At 36.4% G+C, this 26,440-nt stretch overlaps 13 protein-coding genes across 13 annotated transcripts; 7 read left to right on the forward strand and 6 right to left on the reverse strand.

Annotated features, from left to right (window-relative positions):
- Positions 1 to 48: 48 nt before the first annotated feature.
- FDP41_000804 (uncharacterized protein) lies at positions 49 to 5,046 on the forward strand (the record flags this gene model as incomplete). The annotated part of the gene is made up of 4 exons (XM_044711851.1): positions 49 to 399; positions 528 to 700; positions 750 to 2,584; positions 2,663 to 5,046. 4 exons carry the CDS (start codon positions 49 to 51, stop codon positions 5,044 to 5,046), a joined length of 4,743 nt encoding a protein of 1,580 aa, XP_044569618.1.
- Positions 5,047 to 5,177: 131 nt separating this feature from the next.
- FDP41_000805 (uncharacterized protein) lies at positions 5,178 to 5,756 on the reverse strand (the record flags this gene model as incomplete). Its single annotated transcript, XM_044711862.1, has 1 exon — positions 5,178 to 5,756. The coding sequence occupies one exon, from the start codon at positions 5,754 to 5,756 to the stop codon at positions 5,178 to 5,180; it is 579 nt and encodes a 192-aa protein (XP_044569619.1).
- Positions 5,757 to 5,830: 74 nt separating this feature from the next.
- FDP41_000806 (uncharacterized protein) lies at positions 5,831 to 7,305 on the reverse strand (the record flags this gene model as incomplete). Its single annotated transcript, XM_044711872.1, has 3 exons — positions 5,831 to 6,132; positions 6,212 to 6,562; positions 6,696 to 7,305. The coding sequence occupies 3 exons, from the start codon at positions 7,303 to 7,305 to the stop codon at positions 5,831 to 5,833; spliced, it is 1,263 nt and encodes a 420-aa protein (XP_044569620.1).
- Positions 7,306 to 8,139: 834 nt separating this feature from the next.
- FDP41_000807 (uncharacterized protein) lies at positions 8,140 to 9,513 on the forward strand (the record flags this gene model as incomplete). Its single annotated transcript, XM_044711883.1, has 1 exon — positions 8,140 to 9,513. One exon carries the CDS (start codon positions 8,140 to 8,142, stop codon positions 9,511 to 9,513), a length of 1,374 nt encoding a protein of 457 aa, XP_044569621.1.
- Positions 9,514 to 9,563: 50 nt separating this feature from the next.
- Positions 9,564 to 10,370, forward strand: FDP41_000808 (uncharacterized protein; the record flags this gene model as incomplete). The annotated part of the gene is made up of 1 exon (XM_044711894.1): positions 9,564 to 10,370. One exon carries the CDS (start codon positions 9,564 to 9,566, stop codon positions 10,368 to 10,370), a length of 807 nt encoding a protein of 268 aa, XP_044569622.1.
- Positions 10,371 to 10,408: 38 nt separating this feature from the next.
- On the reverse strand, positions 10,409 to 12,957 carry FDP41_000809 (uncharacterized protein; the record flags this gene model as incomplete). Its single annotated transcript, XM_044711905.1, has 2 exons — positions 10,409 to 10,861; positions 10,999 to 12,957. The coding sequence occupies 2 exons, from the start codon at positions 12,955 to 12,957 to the stop codon at positions 10,409 to 10,411; spliced, it is 2,412 nt and encodes an 803-aa protein (XP_044569623.1).
- Positions 12,958 to 13,169: 212 nt separating this feature from the next.
- Positions 13,170 to 14,369, reverse strand: FDP41_000810 (uncharacterized protein; the record flags this gene model as incomplete). The annotated part of the gene is made up of 1 exon (XM_044711917.1): positions 13,170 to 14,369. The coding sequence occupies one exon, from the start codon at positions 14,367 to 14,369 to the stop codon at positions 13,170 to 13,172; it is 1,200 nt and encodes a 399-aa protein (XP_044569624.1).
- Positions 14,370 to 14,599: 230 nt separating this feature from the next.
- FDP41_000811 (uncharacterized protein) lies at positions 14,600 to 16,305 on the forward strand (the record flags this gene model as incomplete). The annotated part of the gene is made up of 3 exons (XM_044711928.1): positions 14,600 to 15,354; positions 15,459 to 15,601; positions 15,704 to 16,305. The coding sequence occupies 3 exons, from the start codon at positions 14,600 to 14,602 to the stop codon at positions 16,303 to 16,305; spliced, it is 1,500 nt and encodes a 499-aa protein (XP_044569625.1).
- A 16-nt stretch (positions 16,306 to 16,321) lies between these two features.
- Positions 16,322 to 17,107, reverse strand: FDP41_000812 (uncharacterized protein; the record flags this gene model as incomplete). Its single annotated transcript, XM_044711939.1, has 2 exons — positions 16,322 to 16,815; positions 16,915 to 17,107. 2 exons carry the CDS (start codon positions 17,105 to 17,107, stop codon positions 16,322 to 16,324), a joined length of 687 nt encoding a protein of 228 aa, XP_044569626.1.
- A 1,692-nt stretch (positions 17,108 to 18,799) lies between these two features.
- Positions 18,800 to 20,773, forward strand: FDP41_000813 (uncharacterized protein; the record flags this gene model as incomplete). Its single annotated transcript, XM_044711950.1, has 1 exon — positions 18,800 to 20,773. One exon carries the CDS (start codon positions 18,800 to 18,802, stop codon positions 20,771 to 20,773), a length of 1,974 nt encoding a protein of 657 aa, XP_044569627.1.
- Positions 20,774 to 20,973: 200 nt separating this feature from the next.
- Positions 20,974 to 22,275, forward strand: FDP41_000814 (uncharacterized protein; the record flags this gene model as incomplete). The annotated part of the gene is made up of 1 exon (XM_044711961.1): positions 20,974 to 22,275. The coding sequence occupies one exon, from the start codon at positions 20,974 to 20,976 to the stop codon at positions 22,273 to 22,275; it is 1,302 nt and encodes a 433-aa protein (XP_044569628.1).
- Positions 22,276 to 22,750: 475 nt separating this feature from the next.
- On the forward strand, positions 22,751 to 24,774 carry FDP41_000815 (uncharacterized protein; the record flags this gene model as incomplete). The annotated part of the gene is made up of 2 exons (XM_044711972.1): positions 22,751 to 22,931; positions 23,078 to 24,774. 2 exons carry the CDS (start codon positions 22,751 to 22,753, stop codon positions 24,772 to 24,774), a joined length of 1,878 nt encoding a protein of 625 aa, XP_044569629.1.
- Positions 24,775 to 25,244: 470 nt separating this feature from the next.
- FDP41_000816 (uncharacterized protein) lies at positions 25,245 to 26,051 on the reverse strand (the record flags this gene model as incomplete). The annotated part of the gene is made up of 1 exon (XM_044711983.1): positions 25,245 to 26,051. One exon carries the CDS (start codon positions 26,049 to 26,051, stop codon positions 25,245 to 25,247), a length of 807 nt encoding a protein of 268 aa, XP_044569630.1.
- Positions 26,052 to 26,440: the final 389 nt, after the last annotated feature.

Genomic DNA, 26,440 nt, shown 5'->3' on the forward strand with positions numbered 1-26,440 from the left:
TAATTTTTTTTAAAATGGAAATAATTTAAAAATTCAATTTAAATAAAAATGCATCACAACGACGACTGGAAAATCATCCACAAGAAAATTGAAAAATTTATTTGTAAAACTTTTGTGGAGGAGCCACTTGCTCCGAATAATATGACATCACTGATATCAGTGGATCATCATGAATTGAGAGAGTTCATAGGTGGAGAGTGGATAAAGTATTATCGATTAGTGTTGGATCCGAATGATACTAGTAGAACTTCTGGTTTATTGTATTTCAACTTGTTGCAGAGATCCATGATGAATGTTGTGAATGGAAAAAGGCAATCGTCATCGAAAGAGGAATATTTATTAATGCAAGAATTTTTGATTGAATTTTTACAAACATGTGTGCAGTGTGAATTTGAGAGAGTATGTTTCAAAGTTTGATTCTCGGACTTGTAATCAAATTGTTGGTTATAATTGATGATTCAAAATTAATTCAAATTATTTTTGGTAATAATAATTCAAAATTAATTCAAAATTAATGGCAAGAAAAGAGGATAAAATTTCTGGAATCTAAATTTGATCCATTCAATGACTCTGAGAATGAACAATTGTGTAATAATAATAATATAGAACAAGAGAGTATTGAGAAAATGACGGATTTTTGCATTGCAACTTTGGTTCATGATGCATTTCAATTTTCAAGTTTAAATTTCATGTTAGATGAGTATGTTTTGGAGTAGATTTCATTCTCTTGACGACCATATGTTTAACAGTTCTACCTACCTGTTAACCATTTTTACTCAAGTAATTTCTTTGCTTTCTTTACATTCAAATGAATTGTTGCATCCTGTCAATTGTCAAAATGCTCTTCAAATGCTCTTTCGACTGAACCAAATGTATGGAAATTCAGACATAGAGTTCTACATCTCTAAAGCACAACAATATTATGAAAAAGAAGTATTACCAGCGGAAAATTTACATTATTACAATTTAGAGATTGACAAGATAAAAACTGAATGGAATGAAATGTGTGACAAAAAGACGAGCCAACAACGAAAACTGAAATATGTCAAAGAATTATTATCAGGTACGCAACGAAATGATGTAGTTCATGATGCTCGTTTTGTTAAACTCTTTTCTACATTCTTGAAAAGGTTCAGAACCCTCAAAAAACGGCATCAAACTCGTAACACAGCATCCAGAGATCACGAACACAAATTATTACTCTTTTCGTATTGTCACATGATCTCTGGAACGAGTGTACCTTGCGAGATAGATCATTCTTCTCATCCAGTCGATACCATTTCTAGTTCTGTCATGGATGAGAGATTTATCTCAACTCATTCTCAACACATCTCGCTCACTGAATTTCTTGCACAAAAGAGACAAAACTCTCTGAAAGAACTTTCTAATATTGAACAAATGGTGAATCAATCGTTTTTAGAATTCAAGCAAATTCATCCCCAAAATGCCTCGTCTTTGGAGCAAACATTCCTTTCCTATGCTAACGAACCTCTTCGATACGAAAAGATGCATGAAATTATCACAAAGAAGCTTTCTACACAACTCCATGAAGATATTAGGAAAATGCAAACTGTTTTTGATGGAAATCCAATGCTCAAGTATATTTTTGGAACTCCTTCAGAACATCCCTTTATGAAAACAGAAAATTCCATGCATTCACTCACGCTTAAAAAGGATACAAGCGGTGACATGTATTTAGTACTTGATGATTGTCATGACGAAGGTGAAAGGGTCAATAGTCAAATGTTGACCTTTTCTAAAACGAAACAAGACGATATTTCATCCTATGACATGCTATTAAATTGGAGAAATGAACTTCTCATGTCTCCTATTAACGAGGAGACTGTGAACAATAATATAGACAGTCATGCCATTGAAAAAGAGATTCTTTCTGTAGAACACATGAGTGACATTGCACTGTTATGCTCATCCCTAACGCCAGATCTTCTTCATTGCCCAGTATCAATTAGAGAACAAGATGGTGAACAAACAAAACACACATTTTTGGATTACTTTCAAGCAATATTCAATTTACAAGCCAAAACATTGATGGAACATTTCCAAAAATTATATTCAGAATATTCGAACGGTTATGTGAAAGAATTTGGATGGCCAAAAACAAATCAAATTTCACCCATTGTTGTTGTCATTCAGCATCATGACCAAGTGTACAACATGTTGAGATTGCGCAAAGATTGTTCAGAAAGATTGTCTGACATGTTTGAGGTCATTTCTGATCATCTCAACTCCTCTTCTCGTTGGTTCGATGATTATGTAGAAGAATATAAGAGTTTATGCAAAATTGGTGAACATGTTCGAAAAAACCAACAAATTGCAACCATCTCCTACAACTCTTTCAATGTATTAAGATATTTGAATGAGAAATACTATGAACACAAATCTACAATAGAACTGACAAATCCTTTGGAAATGTTGACTTATTTTGTGAATAACATATGCTCGTCAATGGGAGAAACAGAGAAAGATCAAGTTTTAAAATGCATGTCAGATGTATTAGTTCATTCTTCTGGAGATTCTTCGCCAAATCTAGAGAGTATTGGCCAGAAGATTGAACATCTTAATGGTAAGTTATTTCTTTATGTTTTTATAATTATTATTTTAAAACTGGTGTGACAATAATTACAATAATCACACGATAAAGAATTTATAATGCAAAGTCTTAATGCCACTATTTCAATAGCAAGGAAAAACTTTGAACACTCCATGGGACTTTTGATTATGCTAACGATTCTCTCAAAGTTTGGTTCTAAATTTTTCACGAATTTTAGCTTGACTCGACCGATCATCATGCAAAAAGCTCAATATTTTGTGTTGAAGTTAGTAGAGATGATTATTTCAGAGATACATGACCGCTTTTCACACACAGATCTATTTGATCTGTTGAGAAAAATTCAAATTCTATCGGTCTCCCATTCATGCCTCTTTGATCTCAGAAATGCCATATTCATACAATATTGTCATCAAACAAGTGACTATTTGCAAGCAATGAAATTTGTGACTGATCATTTCAAGATTGAGCCACTTTCTGAGATGTTGAAAAATTATCCACAACTCTTTACTTGTTTTCTAGAGATTGGACAGCATTCAAAGATATTGGTAGATCGAAAACTACGCCTATTCATGAATTATTACTTTCTTTTTCCTGAATTTAATCGAAGCTGTGTGAATAGGATTTTAACCACGAGCCATTCACCACTAGATCCTGAGAGAGATATTTTCAATTGGTTAGAAAAGAGTATTGAACAGTCATTCTCATTACCAACACAAATTAGTAGCATTGTATTTCCGCTTAATGTGAATCCGAATGAAACACTCGCTGAACGTGCCCTCCAAGAGTATTATACTCAATTTGAGAAGCAAGTGAAAGATGTCATTGCTGTCAATCATGAAATGATTGAATTGGAATTGATGAATAAGAACAACAACAATATTGAGAATCAAGAATCAACCATTCCAATGAAAGACATACATTCTCAACACGTTCATTTTGATGATATTTTGGAGGATTTATCCAATGTGTGCGAGGTATTTATTGTCCCATCTTCAGATTCAGAGTTTTTGACCAACCATCCAGAAATGATCAGAAACATGATGCTTGAATCTCTTCCTATTATACTCTTCGATATTTTGCATCCGTTTCCTGATTCGATCAATCAATGGGCTTCTTTCATCATTCAACAATTACTGAGCTACCTCAGATCACCGGAATGTACCATATATTTATCAAGATTTTTTACAAATGAAATGGACACCAAGGTGACACCTTCCATTCTTAGAATGATTTCACATGATGATGATTTACCACACGAGAAGGAAAATTCTACTCCTCTGAAAAATAGTGAAATTTGCATACTTTTAGCGACCTATTGTTGTAGATATCTATTCAAAACCATACAAGATAAGGCATTGAAACTTTGTGAGAGGATTTTTGAGATGTGTCTTGTAGTGGAAGGTTCATTATTTTCTCAATACAGATTCTTTACAAAGTTTAATGTCAAGAGTAGCACCATTCAAAATACCATTAAGAAGAATTGTGAAAGTATTAAGGAATCATTATTATGGAATAACAACGATGACGATAGGAATGCAGCAATTGACATTTTAACTCTCATGAAGGAACAACATTTCAAAGAAGAAAGTCAAATGTCACAATTATTGAAGCTATTCTCTATTGCTGATGAAAAAGATCTCTCTCATTTATTGAATCGTGCGTTCCATCAACTGAACATTCACATCATTGAGGACCGATTATTGAACTATCATTTGAATATGTTTTCAATGAATGACAATCTTGATTTTCTAGAAATGGATCAATCCATACCTATTGTGAAAACTCTCGAAATGGTTGGATTAGAACATTCAAAAAAGAATTTACTCTCAGCAATTGCTTGGAAACAAAATTCATTCTTTGAATTGGATTTTGAAGAATACGCAGATATCCTCCAAGAAGTGATCCAAGTGGCTAGAAATGAGAGTATGACAATGCTTGGTCAAACTGGAACGAAAACAATCACTGAGAAAGTGACGGACCAAGGTGACAACCATACACTCATTCTTCTCTATTTACATCAAGTCGTGCTCATATTAGGAAATTATCCTTTTCACAAATTATTAACGAGCAATTTAACAGAGGACAGAGTACAACATGATTCTACTCACAATAAGGTGCCTTATCTACATCCCATCATGCATTCATCTGTTTTGTCATCGATTGCTTCAAACCCATTGGTAGAAATGGGTGTGAAAGAATTGCATTCACATCACAAATTACGACTTGGAAAATTATTTGATGATTTGGTGAGAAAGTGCCACCTCGCACGGTTTGAGGCGCAAACTCAATTGAGGGAACAAATGAAGAAGGATTTATTTGAATCGAGCCATGAAATTATAAATGTGAAGAATGAAGTGGATCAAATGAATCGATCCATGTTGGAAAAATTGTTGGCATGTGCGACTTCCATGAAGAGTAAAGAAAAAGTTCTCCAAGCAGAAGAGATGTCACATGAAAAAGTCAACGATGAGTAAAATTGTTGTTATATTTGCTAATAATTATAAGTGCTGGTGAGTTTATGAGAATATGGAAAGTCTTTGCAAGCCATGTTACAATATCAATGATTTATCCAATAAGGAGGATGAAAAGAAAAATCAACAACCTCTTAGTGATCCTTCTGCTTCTCTACTTGAATTAAAGATCCATGTAACATGTTATGAAAACTAAACACCAAATAATACGCGACTTGCAGTAAAGCAATCAAAAAATTCCACAATCCAAAATTTCCAAATACATTTAACACCTTCGTGACAGCCAACGTGGCAAAATAAAGTCCCATCATGATAAATATTTCTGAAATCACTTGTCGACTCTTTTTCATTTCAAATTGCAACTGTAATTTTCGTTGCAGTAAATTCACAAAAATCAATCCCAATGCAAAGACTGAAATGAATCGAATAAGAGTAGATGGTACGGAGAGGAGGAGCACATGATTGTCGAGATTAGGGGTGGCTTCCACTACTTCGGAGGAATTGGATGATGATACAGATGGAAACCCCCAAAACCACATACTCCAACCCGGAAAGAAAAATGAAAATATATATGGTACAAGATGAAGAATGTTGAGAAGAGTTAATTGATTGGAAGAGAGTTTTTTGGTTTGTTGTAATTGTGGAAGGAAATTGATGGCATCATCACGAAGAGTGAATGCCAGTTGAGTTAAATCGGCGATGACTTGTGACATTTTTTTTGATTTGAAAAACTTATTTTGAATTATTAATTTAGTATAAAATAATAGCAATTCGTTAACACAAGTTCTTATTCTCTGAATGAAAAACTTTCATTGGGATCTCCAAATGGACATTTCAAATGCATTTCAACTCCATCAAAACCTTGAACTTCTTCTCGTAAGGGTTCCCATTCAGGAATTTTAGGTTTGGCTAAATGTCTCAGCCATAAAGCTCGATCAAAAGATTTCAATAATTGGAAATCATATGGATGATTCAATTCAAATACAGGGTCAATGTCAAGTAATTGTTGAACAAATTGATCGAGTTGAGTGTGAGTTTTAAATTTGACATTCTTTTGTTGGGCAGGAATGTTGAACTTTTTACGAAAGTCTGTTGTGACCGTGACATGGAGGAAATGACGAATATGAGTTAAAAAAAGATTGACGTTTAGACACAAATCGTAACTTACTATCATCCATGAAAAATTTCATTCCACCTTTTCCTTTCTTTTTCAATCTTTCAAAGTAGGCACCCATGGCTCCTTGATAAATGGCCTTTTTATCCACTCCTACTGCCTCAAGAATTTCATCGACAAAATCTTGACAATTTCCTTCTTTACCTTTTTCTCCTCCTCTGTTTTTATATGTCATTTTGGTATTCCATTTTATAATCACATCTGCAATTTTGTCAACCATCTCGTTAATATTACAATTTGAAACAGATAATTCAGTGGTCAAGTCACATGCAACTAGTGCTGCAGAGGCTACTAATTTTTTGGGAACACATAGACTGGCATCTATCCATTCAAATTTCCAAGGTCCTGTTTGTTAAGCATCACACAAGTAGTTTCAGTTGTTGAATTAGAACGAATTTCATCACAGTTAGATGACGTCAAACACATTGATCACACGGAATGAATCCCATTCACCTCAATCACACACAACAAAACCTACCAACAATGACCGCCGAGTGAAACATTCCCATTTCAGGAAGAAATTTGGTATTAGACAATAAAGGACTAAATAATTGTCGAAAAGCCTTCTTTCCTCTCGAGTCACAAATTTCTGACACTATTATTTTCACTCTCAACCTATCCTGATTCAATAATGATTTTTGAACTTCTAAATGTTCTGGTGAATTCATAATTTCTCCCAAATCCAAATCTTCCTCATCAGAATCATCATCAATGGTAACATCTTTTTCGAGACTTTGATGAATTGCAATATCACTTGCATTGGAATTTGTTGAAGAAATTCCTTTCATAATATTACCGACAAAATTTCCCTGTTTGCTTTTACCCTCTCCTCCCGATGCTGTTGATTTGAAACCCATGAGACCTCTACCCGAACCACTCATGCTCTCGGAATAGGTGGATATGGCATTGATGACTGATTGAGCCCAATCGGTCGTCAGATAAAAGCTCTTTAATTGTTGCTTATCCGATAAAACAACGGCTAATTTGTACATTAAATTCTCATCTCCTTGTGCAGCGTTTCTGTAGTAGGTACTGCTTTTAATTTTGTTGAGAACGATTTTGAACTCTTCCGATTCTCCTCCACTCATGATGATGAAATTTTATATAATCAGAGTTGTTGTTGTGATTTACTAAATTATTGGTGGGATGATGTCTAAAATTTATATAGAGATGATGATGAAAAGAAGTGTCTATGACTACTGTAGTACTATTGAAATAATGGAGTGTACAACGGTGGTACGTATTATATATTGTACAACTGTAAACGACAGTACTGTACAATCGGAAGAAGAAGTAGAGGAAGAGAATGTGAAGAACAACGTTGATGGAGATCAAATGATGATGATGATGCTGTGAGGATGAAAACTAATGAAATTTTTTCAAGTTGAAACACCCAAAAGCCAAATTCGGAAATGAATGACTAGTTGGTCACAAACAGTGGTCGAATGGAGATGGAGCAACAAGACAGATTCCGAACGAGAAAATGAGCCTGATTTCTTCCAACAGTTGCTAATAGAAGTTTTGTTGCTGAATGAAATCTGAAAGATTTAAAGCTTCATTGAATGTTCTTTCCATTTTTAGATTAATAAATGAAATCCAACACAAAATCCGTACCATGAATTCATGCGACATCTGCCACTCAATAATTTAAGGCTCCTTTAGGAAGAGAATCACCGTATACTGGCAACAAGACAAAAAAATTCCCAATTCTGGAGATTCTGAAGGCCTTTATCGCTCCAAAAAAATAGGAGAAACTCAAACTCCTCTTTGTTAGGTAATAAATTAAAAACGTTGGTTGGAAATCGTGAAGCAACGACGCCATTATCATCATCCTTGAGGACTTTCAATTACAGCCAACACCAACGAGACTCATTCGGAACGAACGAAAAATCAACGGAGGACTTCAGTTAAGGCTTTAAAGGATGACCACCAAAAAACGTCTTGTTCCATCCAATACTCCAACACCTACATCTTCCTCGGAGGAAAATTCATTCAATATCCATAATTTACCACAACAACCTCATCAGTGTAATCATCTTGGTGATAACAACCATGTGAATAATAGTCATCATCACGTGATGTCCACACAATCCTCATCACATCCCAATAACAATAGTGCGTCTAATAATAGTAGTAATCATCATCCGAACAACAACGCACCACCAGACAATCCTTCCGCAACTTGGGGTACTAAAGTCAATAGGAAATACCGACAATTGCGCAAAACGTTGAAAACTTGCAAGCATTTCGAAGATAATTATTTTGTTTTGGAGTTGAATTCAAACAACCCGCAACCATCTTCGTCACACACTTTAGATAATACGGAACATTCGAAACCAATGTCGCAGTCGCCATCGTCTCAAAAAACTCGTCGTAAGAAGTCTCCTCATGAACAACACCAACAACCACCACTGGGTCCTGGCGCAACAACTTCTCCAGTCGACATGTTAACTCTTCACTCAACAGCCCCACCAAAAAAGTCGGCTCTCTTGCCCTACCAAGGACAGGTTCAATTTATGAGTGAATTCAGTGTTGTTCGTCCGTGCGAAGAAGAGGTCGTTCCTCTTTCCATCATCAACCGATCCGAAGAGATGGAGCAAAGAAACAAGAGAACTCCCAACAGTAGCACCTCGGGTTCTACCTCCTCGATTACACTTGCGGACACGACAGAATTGAAGTCTTCAAAGAAAAGAAAAACTAAGGAAGAAGACAGCAAGCATGGTCAACCCTTGAAGAAGAGGGATTCCAAAAAATCGGCCGTCATTACCATGTCCAACAGTCAATATGCTTCAACACAGTCTCAAGAAAAATCAGCTTGTTCTGCATCTGTAGATATAATGAATGACACATACATGAACCCGATAATAATGCAGTCCAATTTTTCGAGCCATGAATCATCTATGATTTCAATACCCTCCTCACTGCCCAATTCTCAACATCACGCAGTTTCTCCCACTCAGACATACCTTCCAAGTCACAACAACAGCAATCGCACAAATGAACAGTTCCTTATGGTTAGCTCTGAACAAACAAATTCCTCGCCACACCCAACAACCTCTTCCATCACAACCAAAATTACCGTAAATCCAAATCACAATTCAACCAAAATTACTGTAAATCCCAACCTCGACTTGGTATCATTCTCACCTCAACATTCACCAGGATTGCCATTAACGGGCAGCTCATCTTCAAACACCATCAGCTCCCTTCCCTCTCTGACATCTCTTCCATCATCAAGCATGGCTGAACTTGCACATCAGATCTTGATCCTTCGGAAAATAAGCTTCCCAGTTTGAATAGTTTTGATAATTACAGCTTCTTTAAGGCTGACTTGACGGATGATTCAATGTTCAAAGCAACAAGGAATAGTCAAGAAAGATTATTGCAACGAAACAATTCCACTATTTCCGACTTTCTTCGTTTGGAGGACATTCATGCAACTCCATCATCAAACAGTTTCCATGTGATGGAAGTAAACTCGAAACAAGAAGAAGGGCTCAAGTTGGGACAAGAAAGGCCAAGTGTTGACTCGTTCAGCAATGTCACCAACACAGGACAAGGTTTTTCTTCCTCTAACTGTCTATTGAAGAGAAACCCATCGGGTGGTCTCCCTAGAAGTATGAGCCATGGCAGCCTTTCTATGCTTGACACTGCTAACGATGAGGAAGCAGACACTAACACTAATCGAATGGAGACCTCAGACGAGAGAAGCAGTAACTTTTCGAGGTCGACCTCTTCCGATTCCATGAGACCAGTTCCGAGAATGACCATTCTTCAACCCCATTTCCACGAAATGCAAACAACGGACGAAACTACTCATCCTCGTACAAATATTGAGCCAATTACCACCACTGTTTCAACGATTTCTCCCTCACTGACGAAGGAAGTTGTAATTGAAAGAGATAAGATTCTTGTGAAAAGTCCTTTCATTACACCTCTTAACTCTGTACTTTATAAGAACATCTCTGTAAGCAATATGGATCTTGTGAAAATGGATGTACCTAGCATTGACACATTCAAGAAATCTGGAATGGCCTCTCCAGAAAAAGATCACTCGCATTGGCTGCAACAAATTCAAACCTTGCCTTCTAATGACTCGTTAACTCGCATCCCAAGTATTGATTTTGATCTTGGACCAGCCGAAAAGAAATAAACAGTGTTGATGAGTTTCAAGATTTTAGTGATGACTGTTTACCTCCATTGGGGTTTGTCATTCTGTACTTGATTGGCATATCTAGTTCTAGTGGCTGACATGGATCGAGCAATCTTTTTAACGTAACTGGGAGAGTCATGAATGACAGGTTTAAAGGTGCACTCGTTCATGAGTTTTCTTTCATTTTCAAAGGCAATCTCCCTCAATTTCCGTTCTTTTTCTTGTTGTTTCTTTTCTAACAAGAAAGAATTATTAATAATGGAAGTAGATAATTGTTTGTCCCTTGTTTTGGAGATATTTGGCTTGAAGGTGGCTCCTTGTAACTCCTTATCCAATAATTCCTGTTGTAATTGTTGCAATTTCTTTTCCTTTTTCTCAATTCCATCTCTACAAAGTTGATCGGCAGATTTTTGCGGTAAGTTTTGGGCCTTACGTGAAATGCTAGGTTTAAATGTACACTGTTGTTGTACCTCATCGAGCGCTCGTTTCAACTTTGAGTTGATGTGAATATTAAGGAGGAGGAGGAGGAGTAGGTCATTATGAAAATATATTAAGGAGCAGAATCACATTATTCATGTATTTATGAAATTAAATATTCAATCACAGAGTCAAGCAAACAATGACTTACAGTTAGTTCTCTTCTTTGTTGATAAAATTCACATCTCTTCTCAAATTCAGTTCGATTCACAATAGCGACGCTCTTCTCATTAATTGAAGGCTTGAATGGATGTTCTGTCATTTTGATAAAATCCACTTTTCGTTCTCGATCTTCAATTAAATCCTGTTGCCGTTTTAGAAACTCGTGAAAGTTCGAAGAAGGTCTGGTGAATTTACCTGCAGATTTAGGCCTGCTCATAAACAACATGTCGAATTTTTCATTCTCAACAATATGTGGATCGGAGCGAGAAATATTCGGTGTTTTTCTTTTGCTCAGTCGTGAAAAAGCATCTTCACTCAAATAATCCATACAGCTCCTGTTAAAACATATGGAATCATTGGTTTGAGGTTTAAAAGTACATTCTTCATCTAAGGGAAGTTCTTTGGTGGGTGGGGCTTTTTTAGGGGAAATATCTCTGTACTTGGAAGAGATTGAAAAATTATTCAAAAGTTTTGGCTTAAAAGTACAAGTTTTTCTAAACTCTTCTTCTGTTAGTTTGTATCGTATTTCATCATTTTTGTCAGATGCTCTGAATGAGTCAATGTACAATCGATCATGCACGTCCATGTTATCTTCATGTCGTTTTTGAATAGATATAGGATTAATTTCTGGCTTGAAGGAGCATTCTTGTTTGATAGATCTATTTAACTCTTTTTGTTTTTGTTTGTTTGCTTTTTCAACATTTGCTTTCCAATTTACAGCTCTCTCAAAAAATGTTTCTCCCTCCTTTTCTTTAAATGATGATGAAGAGGTTTTTGAAATTTCATGCGAGGATTTTGTATTCTCAGAGTGTTCGGTATTCTCATTCGAAAGGACAGCTGTTGAATTTTTCGAATGAGATGTTCCTTTGGGAGAATTCTTTACAGCTGTTTTCGGTGAAATGGCTTGATATTGAGCTGTCAATGATGGTTCTTTTGCTGGAGAATAATTCGCTTTCGTTTTAGATGATGTCTTAGCTTTTGGTGAATTATATTGAGCTAATAAGTTAATGGACGATGTGCGGGATGATGACTTTACAGGTTTTGAAGAAGGTGAAGACTTTGAAGGTGGTGGATGATTGGTTGCCTGTTGGCCATTTTGTGGATTATTAGAAGAAGTAGGAAAATCATGCTTTCTGTAAACCGAGGTGGAACTCAATTTTTGGGATTGTTTTTGAGGAGTTTGGTATTTTTGAAGAATATTTTGGATCATGCTATCGATTTGTTTCAATTGGAAGTCAGCAGACTGGTTCAATGCTTCCATTGTCATGTTGAGTGACGAGTCCTCTAATATATCTGAAATATAATTTCGTTCTTTTGATGGAGAAAGCGTTTTTTGAATCTGGTTGGGTTTTTCCGATGCAGTACAATCTCCATCCGTTGTAACACTATCCATCACGTTAAACAATCCATACTTTTTGGAGATTAATTGTTGGTTATCAAATATTGTAGTTTGCATGGTGTTGTTGTTGATAGGATTGTTTTCAAATATCGTGGAATGGTTGTTTGAATTATTGTTATTGTAATTAGGACAAGCAGATGACACTGGTCCACAACAATAATTTTCAATAAATCTGGAAACTTCAAAATCCTCATCATCTTCCAAATAAGATGCAGCATTTGAAACTAAATTACCGTGACCATCTTCTTCCAAACCAAGAGCCTCTAACAGGGCCTGCGTGTCGTCGTCTGTAGATGAATTTGTTTCATTTTTCTGTTGGTCCGAATTCAAATGATGATGATGCAAATGCACGTGATGGATCTTGAGTTCAGGAGCATTTGATAAATCGGGCAACATCCAATCCGAGGACGATATTTCAGAAGATATAATGGAGGACGAACACGACAAAGATGGTGAGAGGTGGTGCTGATCCTCAAGATCATGAGAATTCTTCTCATAGGTCCAATCTCGCTCATGCTCTTGTGCATCTGGAAAGACCTTAAAACTCATTTTGATGCGAACACGACGACTCCACTGCACGTGCTGCTACTACTACTACTACCAATCACACACTACTCCAGTAAGGCTATAATGGTTCGACTTCAGCAGATCTTCCAACCAACGAACAGCTCAAGTGGAGCGCGTTTATTTTTTTTTGTACGAATGAATTGGCGCCATTTTTCGAAACTATTTGCAAATGACGATTGGCAGCTCTTGCTTCCTTAAATTCGAAAGCAGTTATTGATCGGCAGGAGGCAAGTCACAATCATCATCATCAATTTCAACAAGGTCATGAAAAACACTCTTCTATGATTCGAGAAAGGTCCTGTCAATGCTTTGGTATATGCAGCTAGTTGTCGTCCTTCTTTTTCATCCTCTTTTTGAACACCACATTTCACATGATGGACCACCTCTTTCACATGCTGTTCCATTTGTTGAGGACTCTCAAATTTCAGCACGTACATTTTCAAGCCAAAATGATCCGAACAAAAGAGATAATCTTTCTGTTCAGCTAATTTGAAATAGTGAAAGGTTTTCCACCACCATGGCGTTTCAAGAGGGGTCAATAATAAAGAAGGAGGAGATGAACTTTCTTGAGAAATCTCTTCCTTCTTCCTCTCGGTGGTTGAACGGGTTGTCCATTCACAGAGGGGAGTGTTGGCAGAAAGTTGCATCTTTTCTTGAGTGGCAACTCTTCGTTGAGGACTTTTTCGAATGAGAATTCGAACCAATCGCATGCGACGAATTTCCATTCCCAAATATTTACATCGAATGAAAGTATTCAGATAGGAATCAAATGTGAATACTGGATCTGAGTCTTCCAAGTGTGTTTCTTTCCATAAATCAACGTATTGAATCTTCTCAATGGTGTTTTCTTCAGATTCCAAATGAATATTTAAATCTCCCATCAAGATGACTTCATTCATGTCTTTCAAATAATCTTGTTGAGTGATATGTAAGAGTTGAATTTCTCTTTTGTTGGCATTGTGGTTGTAAGCACTTGTGTGTGCACTAATCACACAAAGAGTTTCTTCTTGATGGTGCTTCTCTTGTTTGTTGTTGAAACATGAGTGAGAAAGTGTACAATAAAGAACAGGATTTTTCACAACAGAATTGTCCAACTTGAACATCTCCAATGGAAGATACTTGCTCAATATTAAATTTCCTTGATTGTCTTTACCAAGGGTTGCATTTCGTGTTTTCAAAGAAACACTCTCTTCACCCTCTTCGATCACTAGGTCACTAAAAAAGTAAAATTCTCTAAAGAATAAATCCCGTTGAAGCATGAATAGAAATTCTGGAGTTACTTCATTGAGGCTACAGAGGTCGAAATTTTCTCTCTTCAACAATTCTATCGTGTAATGAAATCGTTCAGCATCTCTCACAATGGAATTTTTAATAGGAGCTTTCCTCTCTGCCATGATGTTAAAAGTTCCAATTTTTAGACCACTTCATGTACTCGTCGTTCCTTCGTACAGAAAGAACAAGGAACATGCATGGAAGGATTAGTGCGATCTTTAGGAAAAGATCTTTGATCTTCAAAACAAGAGGTGATCCACGTGCTAATTGAGAGAAGAGTCGTTTTTATTTTGTGGACCTTAATTCCTCCAAAGAAACGAAACAAGAATCAAATAGAAAACGTTCAAAAAAAATGTTTAAATGTTTATCGAAGCAATGTTTCTCCCACTCGAGTCTGGCAGCTGTTTGTAGCTCTCCAAGAATACGTCAAGTTGGAATTTTTAAACAGTTCGAACAAAATCAATCGAATCGGAGAAGTATTATTCACAGAGTGAATCCATCATCATCGGAGACATCTTCAATATGCTCTGCAACAACATTTCATCCTTCTCTACCTTCCGACAACACAACAACACGATTGATGGGAATGAGTAAGAATGAAATGAAACAACTGTTAGAAAAAACTCATCCACATATTGCATCATCATTCCGATTGGATGAAATTTATAAATTTATGTACAAATTCGGAGCACGTAATTTTGATGATATCACCGTGTTAAGTAAAGCCGATAGAAAATCGCTCTCGGAATTTTATTCCATTGATTTGGTTGGAAATATTGAGGAAGAGGTTTTATCAAAGAAAGACAAACACACACGCAAGTTTTTGTTTGCTTTTGAAAATCCCAAATTTTTAAAATCAGAAAACCAACAAAGCGCCCACGCAACATGCAAAGACCATGACGCAGATGTTGACACAAAAACAATATCGTCCTCTAAAAAACTTACCAAGCAACAAAAACCATTTAACAAGGTGGAAGCTGTTTATATTTATCATCCTCCTAAGGCAACAGATTATTTTGGAAGAGGTACGGTGTGTTTGTCAAGTCAAGTGGGTTGCTCTTTAAGCTGTGCTTTTTGTAGAACTGGTACAACACCCATTGAGAGAAAGTATGTCTTCTTTTTTTACTTCAGATTCATATATGAGCATTACATTCATGTATATTGTATATACATGTATATATTATATTAATTTACATCGTCACTTTCTACAGCTTACTTGCCTCGGAGATTGTGAGTCAGCTTGTGAGTATCAAACATCACTTGCAAGATTTTCCAATTTACATGAATGAAGATGAGAGAAAGAAAGCCACCACTGAAAAATCTCTTGTCAACAATATAGTATTCATGGGGGAAGGTTTGTATTGGATTTTGGAACTTGGAATTCTTAAAACTATCATTGATGATCTATTTGTTGATCTCATTGCGAATTGACGCTTTTCCATGCTGAACTTGTCAGGAGAACCTCTTTACAATTACAAAAATGTAAAAAAGGCATGTGAAATTTTGAGTGATGGATGCGGCATTTCTAAGAGAAAAGTTATTGTTAGCACCTCAGGTGTTTGTAACCTAATTCCAGATGTTGTGAATGAGTTGGGCGTGAATTTAGCCATCAGTTTGCATGCAACAACCAATGAGCTGAGAGATAAGCTGGTTCCCTTGAATAAGATCTTTCCAATTGAGGTACTTTTCGATACAATCCGTGAAAAGTGTTTCAAAAACAATACTCGCCACATTACTTTTGAGTATGTCATGTTGGATCATGTGAATGATTTCATTGATGATGCCCAACGATTAGTTCATCTCGTGAAAGATATTCCATGTTCTGTCAATTTAATTGCTTTCAATGAATGGGAGGGAAGTGGATTCAAATGTTCACCCAATGAGAGAATTGAAGATTTTTCCAAATTTCTTTATCGCCATGGAATTAATGCTCCCATTCGATACAGCAAAGGACAAGACATATTGGGTGCTTGCGGTCAACTGAAAAATAGAAATGAGAACAAAGAATCTGTTGTGTTACAAAAGAAAGTGGCTACAACACTAAAGACATCTATTTAATGATCCAATGGAGGATTTATTTGATAACCTCAAGCTGTGACGCAATGGAAGAGCTACTCAAGGAATCACTTCTTGACGAAATAATCCATATGGAAAGAACTCTTTCTTCAGTCTCTGCTTTGGCTACTGACACTCGATTTAACAAATACCTAGGAATGGGACACTTTTCATCAATCTCAATGAATTTTTCACACACTTGGCGAACATGATAATACTCACCTTTTGCCAAATAATGCTTGGACGCATCCAAATCCTTTTCTAACTTGCGGTCCAATTCTGATGCTTCTTTTGAAAAGCATTTAAGAGCATACACAAGTATGGGTCGCTTCTTTCCTTTAAGCTTAATGAAATCCACGAATAAGCACACAAAGTGAGGTCTTACAACGTGATACGTGTGACTGCCAATTACGATGTGCCATGAAATATGTTCCGCAACATGCTGCAATCGACTTGCAACATTTACATTATCACCAATAACTGTGTAACTCACCCTTGATAAAGATCCCATACCTTTTTTATGAGAATAACATTCATGAACGACAGAGATCCGTAAAATGGTTATGAATTACGAAACATGAAGATTTTCAAGAGTTGTAACACTCAACTTACATCCACAAAACATTTCTCCACTATTAATACCCACATGCACGTGCAGTTTTGGATAACCACCACGAGTTTTCCAGAGTGTCTCCATTGTCTTTAATTGCTCTATAATTTCCAATGCCGCCCTACATGCATAAATTTCATGGTTGGCACATTCAAACGATTTGTCGTTCCAAAAGGCCATGACAGTCCCCTCCATGATCTTATAGACGATACCATTATGCACTGCAATGAAGCGACACACGATATCCAAAAACTCTGTCACCACCTCTAAAATAATATGAATAGAATCTCTAGAACGAACAAAATCACATATAAGACAACAACATATTTCCCATTTCTCAAAATTTCTGAAAAGAAAGCTCTTTTAAAAGTAACCACCACAACTGTCCAATTGAGACCATGTTCATCAGTGATGAAAGCAGTTTTCACAAGCAATTGGTTCAGTCTTGAGGAAGGTATGGTCGAATGTTGCCCTTTTTCATTGGCCATCATCATGAACGCAATGGCCTCTTGGGAAAGTTTGTTATAATGTAGTGTAATGCTAGAATCAAGTGGGAAAAGGTGAGATGTACTGGCAATAATAGTTCCAAAAGAGTTGACAATAAAACTATGCTCATCATGATTTGAGATATTTCTCAGTAAGGAATTCATGAAATTAAGGGTGAATTGAACTATCCCAAAGAGATGTTCTATAGGTGTTTGATGAGAATACAACGACGTTACGTTAGAACGTTCTAATTTTTGAATGCGTTCATCAATATAGATGGGCAACACAAAAGTCACAGCTCTCTCCTTATACACATTCGTGAAAACATCGGTCCAGTAAGGTTGTGACGCGTTTTTCCTAAAGAATTGATTGATCCAAGGCCTCGATATGGTTGCATGTGTGAGTTGTGGATAAATATTTCCATGAAAATAAGAGTCCTCTTTCATCAACATTAGAAATGGAAAATAAGGTCGCCTCATTGCCCTCTTTCACTTCAAACGTATTATTGTAGAAACCAACGAAATAATTATCGTATCGAGAGAATTGAATCATGACTGCAGAATTTGAAAAATATTCAGCCAAATGCACAAATATCTTCATCCACCACATGAGATTCATAACATTCATGGGAGTACCATAATACAATCGGTAGTAGATGCCATTCTTGCCAATTTTCCAATTTCCGATTGGACATGAAGCAAATGTTGTGCTGTCATATTGTTTTCAGTACTCGCATGAATGCTAGCACCATTCGTATGAAGAAGGAAAAAAGGCCAATATTCCTAAAAGACCTTGAGTGATGAAAAGCACTAGAATGATATTCATTGTTTTGCTTGTGTGTTGCAGACATTTGGTGCATTTTGCTTTGAGTAATTGAGGGTTTGAGTTAGTCATGAATCGATTTTCTGTGAGAGAAATATGAAATCAGAGGATTCAGTGATGAAAGGAATGTAAGAGAAGAGCCAACAACAAAATGCATCCACAATCTATTTTCCCGACCGTTTGTGACAGTAGTTTTGTGCTATTATTGTTTTAAAACACAAATGAAGTTGGATATGCTTCTCGAATATTTAACACGGGTTAGCACTGCATTTTTCATATTATTCATCCACATTTGGACATTTTACACAATTGCATTGAGCATTCATGCATGAATTGCGTTATTAGATGGAAATTACAACCAAATCCTGAATTGTGGTGTTACTTGGTTCTAGGATCGTTCAAGGGTAGTCGCAATTAACAAATCAAGTGATCCGAATAATCTTTAGAGGATAATTTTGAAAAGTTACCCAAGAAATGTGTGTCCAATTGACCTTGATGAAATATTTGTCGAAAAGAAGAACCAGAGAGAATCTTTTCCAAGTTCATCACCAAAAAAATTCATTCTTCTTGATCATCATCATGTGTGGTTCACCAATCTCGGGTCCCCTGCTTGTGCTATTCTATCCAGCTATTCTTGCTGTGGGTGCTATGGATTACATCGGGAGGTTAGATTCTCGGATCAGAGCCAATAATGAAAAGGTGAGCCACAAGTGGCAACAAAAACGAAAAGAATTCAAGACGCGTTTACTTTTCCGAAAGCAAATTAAAGCAGAGAATAAATTGAATAAGCAATTGAAGAAATTCAACCAAGGGAGTACTACTTCTTTGCAAGATCACGACAAGTTGTTGAATGAGTCAACTGAAGATATGGAATGCAAGTTGGATCAAGCCCAACAACAAACCGAGGATGGATCAACAACCAATGAAGAAACTCAAGAAGATGCCATCTTATTCGTTCAGAGAGCTGTTGTGAGAGGTGCTGCCAATGAATATGAAAAAGCTCTCAAGGATTTGGCATTTGCACAAGAGTTGTATCCTGCTTTGAAAGAAACTTATATTATGTTGTATTTGGAAGGGTTTTGCTATGCTGCACTGGGTCAGTATTTAGATGCTGCACGCTCCTTTAAGAAAGCCATTCAAATGAAAGAGGAAATGACCTCTGACAGTTTGGACAAATGCTTAGATGTAGAACGAAAGATTTTTGAAATCCAGACAGAGATGAAACACACATATGAAAAAGCGTTGCAATCGATTGGAGAATATGCCGTGTCAACACGACAATATTTGCACAACACAAAAGAACATTTGAAAAACAAGCTGTTGGGACGAGGAAGCAAGTCACAAACTTCTGATTCAGCCTCACACACAACAGATGTCGAGTCTCCTGCCACTGTTGAAAAAGACAATGGCTCTCTTCCACAATCACTGATTTCATTAGAAGAATTGTATTTTAGAGCTGGTGTTGCCTATTATTATTGCGCCTACTACTCTGACTCGATCACTTATTACACAAAAGCGATTGAACTTCTTTCACAACACCAGCAATCGAAGGAGAGCAGCTCTCTGTTGGCATCTTATTACTACAATAGAGGACTCTCAAATTATTATTTCAGTGAATTGGATCATGCTCTCAATGATTTCCTTAATTGCACGAAATTACAACAAAACATTGATGCTCTCAAAATGATTGCAGCCACTTATGGAAGAAAAGGATGTCTCACAGAGCAATCTGAATACAAGAAACAAGCAAAAATGTTGAACCCACTCACAAAATTTGTTTCTGTGTTTCACTATCGGTTGCTCGATGAAAATTGCACACATTTGGTCTTCTCCTATTTACCAATTTATAGCCTAATGCTTGTAGGAGGAACTTGTCGTTACTGGAGAGAATTGGCCATGCAAAATTTGGGATTTAGACCATACTTTGAAATTTCGTTTGATAATTTAATTAATAATGTTGAGAAGCAGGTCGAGCGAGCAAATCATGCCTCACTGAAAGAGAAATTATTCTTACCAACTGATCATTACAAATCAAGTGATGACTTGTTGAGAGCTGTATTGAATGCATCATTCTTTGATCTCTATGTCAAGAAAGAGAACAAGAAAGTTATCCTTAAAGAATATTCGAAACCTAACTATTGCTATCACTACGACGGGTCACCTTTTCACAGATTCATGGTCAATGTTTCTTCATTGCACATTTGTTATGATTTACTCTTCTCATCTTGTGTGATTGACGAGTTATTCCGAAATAGTGTCCCTCCTTTGGAAGAGTTGGTGATTTTTGGGGCTGATAAGGAGTTCATATCCATCTCTGACTTGCATGCATTAGAGTTTGCTCAGATTGATTTTACTCGATTCACGAGTTTGAAAAAGTTGGTCATTGATGTCTGTGTAATTATAGATGGTCCATTCGACTCTTCAAGTGGAGATACTGATAGAACCATCAAGCTTCCTGAAAGTATGGAGATTGTGGAGTACTGTGCAAAATCCAAACCATTTATTCAACGTATTGCAGAACACTATCCAAATTTCACATTCAAAGAGCTATAAGCAATTCGACGAGATCACTATATTTCAAGGATTCCAGTATGAGAATGTATGATGGTTTTAAAATGGACCTTCCTCTTTTGCAATTTCAAAACCTGCGTGACATCCACAACGAAACTTCACCGAACATGAGTCGAGTCACCACAACAGGCCATCAATCAAATGCCACTCTCACTACAACCTACAAAATTAGACTAAAAAAAATGTTCAACCGAATGTCATCACCACCTGCCAACAGGACCTTCTTTTTGGTCATGTTATTGCTGTTGGTGATTTCCTCTTGTCTCATCCATTTTCTCTCTCCAGTCCAAGCAGCATCAACACGCTCTCGTGAAGTTTCCTACTGGAAGAAGAATCTCTCACTCCGTGATGCTCGCAAACTACATCGTATCCGAAATCAAATGAAACGCACTCGAAGAACTTTGAAAGGCTTGAAATTGGAATTGTCATCTTCCACAAACTCTCAAAGACGTCGTCGACTCATTAAAAGATTGATCAAGAAAAGAAAACAACGAATGATCAAGTTGAGAAGAAAATTGAAAAGACAGTTGAGAAGAGTGGTTCGAAAGGCTTCTTCAAGAAGACGCAATTCTTCTCCAAAAAGATCTCAAAGACGTCGAAGAGCCTCTGTCAAATGTACCAAGAGAAATCAAAGACTCAGAAAATGTAAAAAAATTGCTAAACGAAGATTGGCAAGACTTGGCAAACAATTAAGAAGAAGAATTGCTGCTGCAAGAAGAAGAGCCGCTCGTAGAAAATGCTCACAAAAGAGACATCGACGATCCAGAAAGTGTCAAAGACTTGTTCGTAAAATTTTACAACGTAGAAGAAGAGAAAGACGTGCTAACAGACGTCGTTCTGCAATAAAATGCACCAAGAGAAATCGAAGACTCAGAAGATGCAAAAGACAACGATCTCAAAGAAGACAATCCAGAGGAAAGAAACCTTTGAGAAGAATTATGAGAAAGGTCAGAGCAAGAGCTTTGAGAGATGCTGCAAGACAACGAAGAGCATTGTTGAGAAGACTGAGAAGACAACAAAGACGTGCTGCTGCAAGAAGACAACGACGTTCAAGAAAATGCACCAAGAGAAATCAAAGAAGATGTAAAAGACAACGATCTCAGAGAAGACGTTTCGTTGTTCTTTCATTTAACAAACGTGCATTCTTGAGAAAATTATTGAGAAGAAAATCTCATCGTTATTATGGATTAAGAGGATTCAAGAGATATGCTCGATTGGTCACCTTGTTGAGATGGATCAGAGCAAAGAGAGCTTCTGCCAGTCGTCGGTCTCGTTATTACAGACTTAAGGAGAGAAGAATTTTAAGAGGATTGAGAATGTTGAAAAATCGTTTTGCCAAACTTCGTCTCCCAAGAAGAAGAAGATCTCCATCAAAGGTCACACGAATTGTGATTCATGGAGTCAAAAATAAGAAGCAAGTCAGATTGGTCATTCCAAAACGTTTGAAGAATAAGATCAAGAAGGTTGTTGCCTATCGTGTCTAAATGTGATGAAATAATTAAAACCTTGATTGACACAATTTCATGACCCACAGATTCTCACCGATTCGAAAAAGGCAAGCAGCTATTGTTTTCTTCGAAATATGAGAAAATGTTCATCGCTTTCCGTTGGTAGAATGTTTAGTGAGGTCACTCCTCCTTGTCATGGCCGCTCTTTTTGTCAAAATGTAAATCCATGCGATGAGACGAATCATCAGAATCATCAGCTCATGTCATTCATTCCAAGAGCATCACGAGTTGCTCCTTCCTCTTTCACACGAAATCTTTTCAAAGAAAGCAACCCGCTAAAGTCGTGTGGACACATTCGTTGCAGACTGTTTGTTGACCAAACATCAAAATCATTCATTCTGAAAAAAGAAATTACAAATCCGCACTGTCAGCGATTCTTAATTATCGCAAAACAAAAATTCATTGTTGAGTATTGTCCAAGCAGTTATATTGTCAGTTGATGCCAAGGAGAATGACAGCCGCCCGACAAGACAAGTCGTCATCATCAACTTGTAAGCCACAACATCTGCCACCTGTCAAGATTAGCTGTCAAGATGTGCTGCAATATTTTGAAATGAATTTTAATGCTTTCATTGATTATCCACCAGCACGGCAATGCTTTTTCACATTTCTTGAGTCGACGCATAATACAGGTATGTTCACATATGATGACATTTGGCATTTGATGACCTCTCATTGTTCACATGTTCATCATCTTCTCACACTTTCATCACCGCATTCTCATAATTTGCACTGTCATGGAAAATCATATCGAATATCCACTCCTCACCAAATATAGAAATCACACTTTTTCTCGAGCAAATTGAAATTTTCAAATCTCTTCATTCTTCACAATACAATATTTGCAGTCAATCCAATTCCACTTCCACAGCTGAATCGAACACTTCGAGCACAAGTTCGAAACAGTCTGATAGTTATTTCGATCACGAGACAGCGGAAGATATTTTCGAATATCATCTTCATGGAGCTCCAACACTCTCTCAAGCTGCTTTATTGAAAGCATGTGAAATTGCAGATACATTTATTCAAGATCATGCACCTAATGAATTAAATTTGAAAAGTGACACGAAAAAAAAAATTTTGGAGAAAATTGAAAAGAATCGAAATTTTTATGGATTGAATTCTCAACGAGAGGAGGACGACGATGTGAATGGAAAGCAAGTTTCTGCAGTTCCATTTCTGGATGCAACAATTTTTGATGATTTGGAAGCTCATATTTTACTTTCCCTTAAATCCAACCAATTTGGAAATTTTTTGGCAAGTGACATTTTCAAAAATTTTGTTGAAAATGTATCGATAGAGACTCTTTTCATTTTGGGAACTCCAAGAAAGGGAGTATCTAGTACAGGAGGTGTTGACTTTTTACAACTCCTCAATTCCAAACATTCTCAAAAGACTTTTTCAACTCGAATTTCCATCAATTCATACAACATTTTCACACACAGTGAGGCCTTAACACTTCGAGAAGTTCAATATTTGAGAAATACTCTTCTCCAATACGATCATTCCTCTCCAATTTGGACGTTATTGTCCTATTCGAAAGAACAGGAAATTTACGCGACTGTGATGGATGGAGATTCATTTTGTGAACAATTATTCGGAAGGAAAGATATCATGTTCTACAAATCAGTAACTCATTATCCGTATGGATCTGATCGAGTGTACAAAGCTCTAATTGATTTTGAATTTAGAAAGTCTCACACTACAGAACCAGTGAGTTCGAGTGAAATTTCGAAATACATTTCTGGAAATGTAGCATCATCGAATTCACTGCATTCTTCTGTATCCACAGGATGTTCGAATCAACAATTAGATACAGTGATTTTGTCAGAATTGTATGAAATGAAATGGCCAATTAGAAATCGAGAATTTGTGACAAGTTGTGCAGGAGTTCGAGTCACTACTTATATTCATCCTTCCAATTCGAATTCTTCTGCCACATCGATGTCACTCATCTCTAATCAGACATCTACCAATCATGCTTCAACCAATCATAATAATGGTAACACAAAAGACACCATTGGTACTACCTCCAATTTGGATACTTTTTATTTCTTCAAAAAGTCATGCAATCACCAAAATATTATTGACTTGCAACAAGTGTTGAATTCTGACAAGGCATTGCTCATTGGTGGAGTACTTTTCAATAATTCTTTATCCACCACTGCCAACTCTAAATTTAAAAACACAGTTCAAGGATATTGTTTGAGTGCACTCAAAGTGGAACCAACCTCTTCCACGTCATGTAAATCGACACATGTCATGTTTGTGGATATGAAAGGATTATTAACTCAAAATTGGGCTCAGAAAATTTTAACACACAAATCCAAGAGTGGTAAAAAACATGTCACTCTTTTGAAAACTCCACAACAGGAAATGGCTCAATGGATTGAAAAAGATTCCCTTGTCGCATGGAATTCACCAGTGACAGATGCAATTTTGAAAACCCTCAACGAAAATGTAAACATTTTTTAATGAGAGAGAGAATGAGAACAAAATCTATGATCAAATCCTCCAATGAAGATATGGAGAGAATGGAATTACCTTTTCTTTCCTTATTGAATAATTGTAAATACACAAGCTTTTATGAAAGTTTCTTCTAATTTCGAAACTGCCATTCCTCAGCAGTGGCAATCATTTTAAATTTCTTGACATGATGATCTCTTTATTTTTTTTTAATTAATTTAAAAATTTTCAAATTTAAAATTCATTATTTCAAATAGGATGACTCGTTGTGATAAATCAAATACAGAGAGAATATCACTTCTGGTAGAGTCTAATCAATGTCAACGTGAATGATGTTTATTCGAGATTATAAAATTGGAGTTAGGAGAAGAAGGCGACAAGACGGATGTCTTTGAATTCTCATCTTACCGTTAGGTTGATGGTGGTCGAAACAAGACAAATCTCGAATTTGACTTGGTTCCAAGTTTTGATCCTGTTCTTTATTGCTTGACACTTCCTTTTTTCAGAAATTGCCGAATCTGACATTGTTTGAATTCTTTTTTCAATGTTTGAAACGCCTGTGCATAATCCTTTCGAAGAGCATCTGTTTCATTCCTTAAATCCTGAATAAGAATCAATAACTGAGAGGCCATTCGTTCAGAATCTTGCACTTTTGTTTTGAGATGTAAATTTTCAGTGTGTAACAACACCATTCGTTGAGAATAAAGAGCTTTCTCATTCGAAAATGATTTAAATTGTTCTGCAAGAAGTAATTCCTTTCGTTCGACTTGTTCTTGCAAATCAGAGATTTGTTGTTGGAGACTTTCTTTCATGGATGCATTGCTTTCTAGTAAGAGTTTGAGTCGATCGATGTTTTGATTCAATTCCTTGTTCAAATATTGCAAAATTTCGATCGAATGTTTCAGAGTGGATTCTTCCTTCATGTTTGAATGTGGTTGATCTGTTTCAAGTTTTTCAAGATTTTGTCGAAAGATTTGTTCCTTTTCTTCAATGTTCCAAGTATATTGATGGAGAAGTGCATTCAATTCATTCACTTTCATGGAGAGTCTTCCATTTTCTTGTGACAATTGTCGACATTCTTCTTCTCTCTGAAAAAGTTTTGTTTCAAATTCTTCACATTGTCGTTGCGAGAGATTCTCGTATTGTCTTTGTTCAGAGAAGAATTGAAACATTTTGGATTCCAATCGTTGAAGAATCGAAGTAGTACTACTTCCAGTAGTTTGTGGTGGGAGAGAAGATTTCATTGTGGAGTTATGTTGATACGAAAGGGTGTTTTGGTTTGTCATTTTGTTTTTTTTCTTGGTGTTGGTTGCGAGACAATTTCCCTTTGCTTTGGAAAATAAGTTTCTGCGTTATTATAAACAAAGATGGAATTTTAATATGCATCTCTTTGAACTGAAGGTGAAACTTGGAACACCTGTTTTGAAAATTGTCTGCAGTAGTAAAGAGATATTCCTAAAGTGGATTTTTTTTCGTTCTTCGTCATTCTTTTGGAAATGCAACTTTTAAAATTAATATGCAAAGTTAAATTACCACATATGTGCATCACAATGGATAATTTGTGGATACGCAGATTTTACTTTGTATATAGTCAATACGGTGGCTTGGTCTGAATTACATCTGTTTTGAGTGACAAGTGACAGTCTTCATTCCCTCCAAAATTTACAAAAAAAAA

The sequence above is a fragment of the Naegleria fowleri genome (assembly GCF_008403515.1).
Source record: "Naegleria fowleri strain ATCC 30894 chromosome Unknown tig2, whole genome shotgun sequence".
Taxonomy (NCBI): Eukaryota; Heterolobosea; class Eutetramitea; order Acrasida; family Naegleriidae; genus Naegleria; species Naegleria fowleri.